The sequence below is a fragment of the Opisthorchis viverrini genome, assembly GCF_000715545.1.
Source record: "Opisthorchis viverrini unplaced genomic scaffold opera_v5_68, whole genome shotgun sequence".
In the NCBI taxonomy this organism is placed as follows: Eukaryota; Metazoa; Platyhelminthes; class Trematoda; order Opisthorchiida; family Opisthorchiidae; genus Opisthorchis; species Opisthorchis viverrini.
In genome coordinates this window covers 1,630,707-1,639,803 of record NW_008751724.1, presented here as the reverse complement: position 1 = coordinate 1,639,803, position 9,097 = coordinate 1,630,707, and the positions used below count along the sequence as shown (strand labels likewise).

The 9,097-nt window shown below is 42.4% G+C and overlaps 1 protein-coding gene across 1 annotated transcript in view; it reads right to left on the bottom strand.

Annotated features, from left to right (window-relative positions):
* Nucleotides 1-4,533: 4,533 nt before the first annotated feature.
* The window catches only part of T265_13461 (hypothetical protein), a gene marked incomplete at both ends in the record, with an annotated part of 25,218 nt that continues 20,654 nt past the window's right edge, over nucleotides 4,534-9,097 (bottom strand). The window contains 2 exons of the mRNA XM_009168963.1: nucleotides 4,534-4,902; nucleotides 8,686-9,009. Of these exons, the coding sequence (XP_009167227.1) occupies nucleotides 4,774-4,902; nucleotides 8,686-9,009 (453 nt within the window). The remainder of the gene's footprint in view (nucleotides 4,903-8,685; nucleotides 9,010-9,097) is intronic.

Sequence of the window (9,097 nt, the reverse complement as noted above, 5' to 3'; positions counted from 1 at the left end):
CGGACTGGCCTATCTTCTGTCTCTGACTTATGAAACCGACCTAACAGTGATTGGCCAATTGTCAATCGATGGAGAACAATCGATAGACTGTCAGCATGGGCTGCAATACAGTCATTCTCTTATAACTGCTACCACTCAGGAAGGACATGTATGGTCTCTGAATGTGTATGACACTAACATGGAGAAATAGATTTTCTACGAACTGAGATGCCGATTTTTAAAGAAAAAATTTTGACCCACACTGGTTCGTTTACTTGTTTTACCGGAAATCAATAGATAAGGTATCGTTTCCGTGTTTATTACATGATCGTACTTCATTCCTCATGAGCTTAAGAAGGATACTTTTTAATAGATTTCAACTAAAACTACTGCTTATCAAGGATATTTCTGGGGATCGCACAGTTTGGACGTGATAACAAGCTACTCAGCAGGTAAAGTAGAAGCAGGTAAATCCGTTGTTTAACTTCTTCCCTCATGTAATGCAACCTTCCACTGAATTCTAGTACTTTTTATTTTTGACTCATAACACCAACTGGATATTCGTCTTCTTTATATTCAATGATTTTGATTTTTTCAAATGAAACAGAATTTTGGCTGCCAGTGAAATTTGCCGGATAAATTCACATCTTATTTATAGTTGCCAGTAAAGCTGGTTCAGTTTGGCGTGGCTGCCAAAACAATCAAGGACATGTGACACGCTGTAAACACGCCTTGTCAACTGGAGGTTGTAGAACTGAAGGAGGTGTGGAATGATCACCATGACAGAACCAGCGGTGGGTTATGCAATGCAACGGCATTCCCAAAGACACAGACAAAGCAAAACTAGCAGACTGTTGTATGGTCTCCAGAAACTGTTAACGTATCCAGTGAACGACATGACGGAACCAAGGACCAATTATGATGACATACCAGTTTGGGATATAGCTTACACATGGTGCACTATGCATGCTTCTTAAGATTGGATAAACGGCAGATTGACGTGTTGCCAACACAATTTCTAAGCTAGAAGAGGTTAAATTGCTTCACTGTGATGTAGTTGCCAAGATACAATGCTCGATTTATCATGACGTCACGTTATATACCTGGTTCTATCATGCTGATGCGCTGCTGTGTTGGTTATCACAAAAATGAGTAACGACTAACTTTTCTTAGCCGATCGTGTTCGAATTGTTTGTGTGTAGCTACGAAACAAACGAGATCGCGAATCACTATGTTGTTGGGAGCATTTACTATCCACGAAATTTTGGTATATACAAGAGAGCAACGAGAAGACGGATAAGCTGGTTGTAATGTTGGAAGCCAACAGAAGGGCATGGTTAACAAAAGATATTCTCAAAAAATGACTTCGTCTGCTGAATGAAAATATGATTCGGCAAAAGAGAAGAGTTCGAGTGACACTGAATAAGTGATACATATCCATATTCCAACCCGACAGCACTAAGTTAGCATTTCAACCTCCAAATGCATCTCCTTGCCAGCAAGTGCTAGATGTAGGAATCACTCAATTCCTGAAAATGAACTTTCAAAGACAAAGTTTTATTTTTCTTGGTAAAAAACAACTTCAAACAGCTTAGCACTCCATCCCAATTCAGAGTTGGGGTTTTTAGGTGTTTCGTTTCCCAGGTTTGGTTGCTAGAGTCTATTATACGGACCACGTATGATCGGAACGATCAGTTCAGTCGTTTCTTCCAGACATTTCTTTATGTGTAGCCTTGGTAAACTGGCTTGACGTGACTGATCCAGCACTCTGTATGTGAAGACTGACGCCCAAAATGTACGAGGTCACCAGTACCTTCTAATTCTAATCACAGTATTACCAAATGAGCAGTTGGATTGCCTGAAAGTCTAAGACAGATGCGGAAAAGTCGAACGAGATGTCAATAGGGACGTAGATGGATCTGGTAAAGCACTGGGTACTAAAAATTCCTACGCTTAACGGTTTGAAACTGCAAGATTTCGAGAAACGATATGGCATCGCTATAAAAGTTGCAAATGCCCAAAAGCTGGAATGAACTGCTTGTCATGAGCCTTTTTTAACATAACTGTTCTTGTAGTGCGCGCCAAATGCAAAGAATAACAATGGGTATTCCTTGACAGTTTTCGCAGCTTGTCCATCGCCGCGCGTATCCAAACTGACAAAAATCTGGCGATATAACTTAACCTACTGGCGAATAAAACACATTCAGATCTTAAATGGGATGAATTTTAGTCCAGTAAAGGCGACAGTTCGTGAGATGGCTAATTTCAAAATAGGTTAACCACTCTTCCATTACTCAATTGTCCCTTTTTGATCGGAAATGCGACCGAACAGAACATTCTGTTACCAGGCCAGAGAAACAGCTACATAAGCAGCCTGATGGGCTTATTTTTATTCCCGGACGACCTTGACGAAGTCGCCGCGTCTGGCCTACCTTCGACTTGATTGGCTAATGGACCAACTGCTCGATTGGAGCCCGCCGATTGGCTTAGGGATCACGCTCACACAACCCTCACAATCGGTAATCAATAAGTAAGCAAAGCGAGACGAATGAGACCACAGACCAAGTAATATGGTTCACTTCACTGATCGTCTTCAGCAGCATTTGCAGCTTTCCGTGAACCGCTTCCTTTTCTCACGTTTTTCTCAGTTGGATCACTCAATATATTTTCATGGGCTTATTTTTATTCCCGGACGACCTTGACGAAGTCGCCGCGTCTGGCCTACCTTCGACTTGATTGGCTAATGGACCAACTGCTCGATTGGAGCCCGCCGATTGGCTTAGGGATCACGCTCACACAACCCTCACAATCGGTAATCAATAAGTAAGCAAAGCGAGACGAATGAGACCACAGACCAAGTAATATGGTTCACTTCACTGATCGTCTTCAGCAGCATTTGCAGCTTTCCGTGAACCGCTTCCTTTTCTCACGTTTTTCTCAGCTGGATCACTCATATTCATAAATTTTCTGTCTAGCCAACAGCAATTTCTCCAGCTACGAATAGATGAAATGAAGATAACGTACACAGGTTTAAAATGTGTTGACGCTTACCCGAATTCAATTCTCAAGCAGATTTGGTGTTAGATTTGCTCTTGACGCCCTCGTTTAAACCGAGTCCTCATTGGACAGGAGAATCTGGATAAAACCTTTTGTAATATGACTTTACTGACGTATAGTAGGATTCTCGCAATAGGGCTATACCCACACGGTCTGCAGGTAGGTAGAGAAACACGATAGCCTCGGTTGATTTCCTACGTCACAGCAGATGCAATCGTGTAGAATTCGTTTAGGCTCCTGATATATGCACCACAGACTTACTCTTTGGTTCCATGTTCAAGGTTTTCCTTCTTGGGAAGTTCCAGTAGCTTTCCCCTGATAAACGGCTAAGTAGTTCTTTGGGTGAACTTCTAAGACCAGTGTTGTTCAAGGTTTTCCTTCTTGGGAAGTTCCAGTAGCTTTCCCCTGATAAACGGCTAAGTAGTTCTTTGGGTGAACTTCTAAGACCAGTGTGAAATACGAGCTCATACGTTTTGATGAGTGTACATGCTTGCTGGTCAGAATACTGGTTTCTTGCGTATAATTGTTGGGTCACACAAATTGTGCTGATCTGGATTTGGTGATGCACGCACACTTCTGGCGCCAATGCAAACCCGAGGAAATAAGGTCGAGGAGCTTATGCGAGCAAGTCTGTATTAAGCCATCAGTCAAGCTTAACACGATGAAATTACAATGGGTATCAACTTCGATGACTTATTTGTCAATAAGTCACTCCAGCTATCTGTCGATCCTCATAAGTAATACAGCATCGGCCTCAAGCCGGGAACGCAGTCTAGACACTGAAAGGCTGGGCTCACGTAATAATTCCACCAGAAACGAACCTACCCCCTTAAATTCTGGAATTTACTCAGTCAGTTGTAATTTTAAGGAATTTTTGTTCAAAACCTCTTTGGGCATTTCGATATAACTTCAACAAACTGGAACTATCTGTTGACGGCTCATCGTCACTGCTTTTACTGATCAACGCTAACATCAGATATCCATATTAGAACTGATGAGGGCGACATGTTGGCGCAAAACGCCATTGTACTCTTTGTAGTTAGCTCAAAAGACGGTAGAAAAACACAATCCGCGTCACTAAACTTCCAGTCTTCACATCCGCGTTTAGTACTCCACAGCTAGTACTAAACAACCTATTGTGTATGTGAGTGGTCACGAGCGGACACCAAAAGGCCGTCAGCCATTCCTATGATAACATCAAAGGGATTCTTGAAGCTACCAACCGAATTTAGTAAATAGTGTAGAATAAACAGGCTTGGGAAAGATTTTGGACTTAACCAGTCCGAACCCAAAGCATAATTAGGATCTTCATCTACTCATCAACAGGTTTGGAGTAACTGGGCCTATGTATTTTGTCAGAGCTCCAACTGGCTTGAGCTATTACATTATATTCTCCTTGGTAGCGATGTTTGCACGAAAACATTATTTCATTTGGAGAGAATTTGAATTCACTAGTGGAAGCAGGATTAGAGGAGCATAAGTCAGACGTCTGGCAAGACGGAATTTATAATAAAAAAGAAACAAATTTTTCATGGCAAATTTTAAAAGAATACCAAGACAACTGAAAGAAAATAATATGCTTTGGAGAAAATTACTGACGACAGCGGCCGAGGTTCATTGCATGAAGAGTGCCGTGGGTGGCGGGTGGTAGGATGATGATTTTACAGCTCGGCGAAAGCCTTGAGGTCTCTCGACAGAAAAGGACTATTCTGGTCAGTTTACCACTTTCGAGTGTGACTAAGAGTTGGGCTCTGAAGATGACGAAGAGCATAGCGACCTTTCAATATTGTCAAGTTCACAGTATTTGATTGTAGGGCACTGAGCGACGCCTTTATAACCGCGATTACTAAATTTGTGAAACGCTGCCTGGAAACAAAGAAGATTATGAATTTGTCAGTTTGTCAGAATGTCAGGTGAACGTTGAGCTATCCGTCGACCTTGTCAATTGACACCATGAATAAACAGTAAGTTTTTTTTACCGCTTTTTAGGGTTCCTCACTAAAAAGTCGACACTTAGGTACCGTGCATAAGAATATGTGGGCACCGAATACACGTCTATATTAGCCACCAGCAAGATGTGTGAACTGTTTAGATCGGATAATGAAGCTCAAATGAGATTAGAATAAGAAAGAATCCAGGACATGACAGCCTGTTTCCTAATTCCATCCAGGTTTCTGTCCAGGGAGCAGATGGGCGGTCAGATCAGGCAGACAGAAATTCAAAGGTCAATGCATTTAGTTTCACTTTCCTGCTGTGTTGCAACATTTCCTTTCAGTTTTCATCCCTATCCGGTTATTTTCCTGTTTACCTGCCTATTTATTTTTGTTCTCATCTATTTACCTACTTATATTTTTTCTTCTCCCTTTTCACTTTTATATCCTCCGAGTACCCAAAGAGATCCTTTCTCCTGTCATTTCATGCTTCCCCATAGGTTCCAGTACCATCATCGGCAACAGGCGACCGGTTCTGGTGTCATAATTCGTGCTACGATTCTTATGAGGTATGGGTGGTAAGACTCACGAATGGACTATCGTTTACCTTAAGTGATTCCTGGTAACATGCAGTCCCAGACTTGGTCTTCGTTACAAGCACCTGCTCCACCGAACGGAATTCTATTTCAGGTGTTTACTACATTCTGACAAAAAAAATCTTCCATTACGGTGTTCTTTGCTTGCAGCCCTTAATGCAGACTGCTGTTAGAGCCCAACACCTCCATGAGTTAATGTCACACTACCTTAAAATTTTCCATCAGGTCTCCTCGTGTTCCTCTTCTTTCAAGAGAGTAGAGGTCGGATGCCTTAGAGTTTTCAGGATATTCAATCTCCTAAGTCCCGATAACTTTCCCTATCGACTAACATTGGACGCTCTCAAGGCATCCAACACCCTTCTTTAGGGAAGGAGATCAGGCCTGCACACAATACCTAAGTTGTCGTAGTTTCCTAGAAAATACTTCCAGTCTTCTGTACTGCACAGAACTGAGTACCTGCTCCCCACGTCTTTCTTGTCGGTGGTCTGCATCGCTCCATGACCTCGAAGTTACCGCAAACAATAGCACCTAATTCCCAATTCTGTTTAATCAGATTCAGGATATGAACTCCGGATGCCACCTCCATGGGATGTTGGGATTTGGTAACCTGTTGACTGAGTAGATAGGATTTGGACACGCTTGATAAGAGGTCCAGTAATAATCCCTTTTTCAGGAACTGTTGTAAATGTGACCATAGCATGCTGGTGAGCGGATTCCCCATTACGTCCTCCGTCAAAATGAAATACTGATAGTCTAGTCCAGGTATCTGATCAGTTACGTATAAAAATAACAGAAAATTAAATATTGATTCTTAGGACAATTTGCTTGTCACGTGCTCGGTTTGAGACACAACGACATCAAAATATCACACACACAACCACACACGCACGCACACGCACACCAAAATGCCTCAGCTGATCTTATTGCTCTTCAGGTTCAAGCCGTTATTTGTCAAGGAAAACGCCGAACTGAAGTCCAGGTGACATGGATTCCGTGAGACGTAATAGCTTTGGGGAATCCGCGTTGGCATTTAACCAAGATATGCAGACCGATCAGATTTACTAGGACTTTATCTCCAATGATGTTCGCTAAGACATGCAACAGCACACATTCCAGACTTACTGGTCGATAGTTTAAGGGAGTAGTTAGATCTCCACCCTCATGGATTGATAATACACTTGCTTTTCTTCACTGCCCAATTATCATCTCCTTAGAAGTGACTGACTGTGCAGAATAATCAGTGGGTGAACGATGATTTGTGCCATCATCATGAGGCAAGTCGGTTGCAGACCATCTGGTTCTGAAAATTTACTGGATTTAGATCTGACGTTATGTTAAGCATATGTGGCAAGGCAACCTCCACGCTAGGCCGTATTTCAAAGTCGAAATCTGGTTGCCACACGTGACTTGCTGGGGTGAAGCTTTTCAAAATTGTATGGTGAGTTCCCTACCCAGCCTTTTGGGTTTGGTGTTGCATGAGTTTCATTCTCAAGGATTATAGCTATCGAGTTGGAGAGTTGAAACAGTTTGGTTTACTAATTCCAGAGCCACTATCATCCTGAGATTAATCTCTCAGAGTTGTAGAACCATTTTACACCCTCAGCTTCAACCATAACTGTTTTCAATACGTGACAAAAGCAGCTTCATAGGTTTCAGATTTCGTGACATCAAAATTAGACGATCTGGTCCATTAAGCCAGGTGTGAGGAGATTGCGACAAAGCAGCGGGGTTATACGTGAGTTTTACTCCAAATACTTGAGTCTTTCACCTATCCCTGTGAGTAGAGTGCGCATTTTAGGAACTTACACCATTATGTAGACTTTGCTGTAATCTTATGCCCTGGGATTCTGATTAGACACCTCTCTTTTCAAGCTTTCTTTGCTGCCACCGTTGGCCTCTGTCCCATTTTATTTCAACCGGGAATCTAAAGCGCTTAATTAGGGCATCAATTGGTAGATGTATTGCAAGGTTCAGACTGCACTCCTGCCCAAACGAACACCTCACTCATTTAGGACAGGGAAACGTAATCGACCAGGCGGAATATGTGGAGCTTAACCATCAGTATTACTTACTAAGATCGAACGCAGACCAGGATCGTTGGATACAGCGAATAAGTACATTCTGTTCTACTTAAAAGGTTTAAGAATTCGTGCAAACGTCATACTGTAAACGTGATACCTGATACCCTCGGTTATTCCAAGCCCGCAAAATGGGCCTTAAATGCCTTTCGTTTAGGAGCAGGTACGTAAATAACAAACGGTACGTAAGATACACAGCTACAGAGCAGACAACTAAACCAGGTAACCCAACACTAGATCAAATGACACTGCTGCATTAAAAAAACAAAGCGATACACTCTGGACTTACCAGAAGGACTGACTGTATCCTAAGTCTAGTGAATCTAGGCGTAACAGACTACTCATATGTTTGCTAAAATCTCTTCGACGGTCCAACGTCAGTTTCACCCTTCCTAGGACTCATCACGAAAGCGCATTCCCCGAGTTTCGGTCAACTTTATGTTCTACTTGAACCCAAATTGAAAGCAATTCGCCACGAAAATGATCTTGACTCAGCCAAATTGAAAGCAATTCGCCACGAAAATGATATTGACGTGGGACTCAGCAACCCTATGTGTGGTATGTCACGTTTGGACGATATATTGCGATATCCCAAATATCATACAAAATTAAACATGAGGCGGTCTGATGCACCATAATCAGTTAAATAAGACTACTATGAGCGAGATAATCAAGTTGGATTCATCAAAGCCAAATCCTAATAAGTCTGCTTTTACTAGCTGTCTCTGTTGCAATCTGTTGCTCGGTCACTTAAATGATGACTTTTTACTAATTATCGGCACCACGACGATGTCTCCGTGTTGGCCTGATTAGGATTCCGACTTTGACCACCGAGGTCAAACCGTGAGCCTTGGGCCCTGAAAATCTCACCCACCTAGAAGGTAGTGTTCTAAACATCAGGCGGGGCACCAGACAAAGACAGTTAACTACCACACGTTCGCTACACCTGGTTGGAATTGAGCGAGTCAATTGGAATCCGAAAAAGATGCTTTCTCAAATGACGTTATGGTCAAGGCTTATCGGTGGTAATATACAGTCACTTACTTCGAATTTCTCAGTAGTAGAGGAAAAACCAGTTTTGAATCGTCTCAAAGCACGAACATAAGTGAGACAAACGGCTCGTAACCGAGGTGTGTCCCCGTGACCTACACTTCGAATCAGTATTTCGGGCCAGGGTTCCACTTGCTGTCGATCTGGATGTAAGAGGAGTGGACTGGAACTTCGAGTTTGTTGTATACGGATGCGTTCCAAATCTATCAAGTGACGTGCTAGCCTCACCGCAGCAGCACAGCGGATACTCGCAGAGAATCCAACGATCGATGTTTCCGTCAAGGATAGTTCGAAAAGATAGCAGCTTATTAACTCAACCTGAAAACAAGTGAGACGCATAAAAAACAGCCTGCCGTCAGCTGACCCAGTGGATAAATGAATGAATGAATGAATGGGTGAATAAATA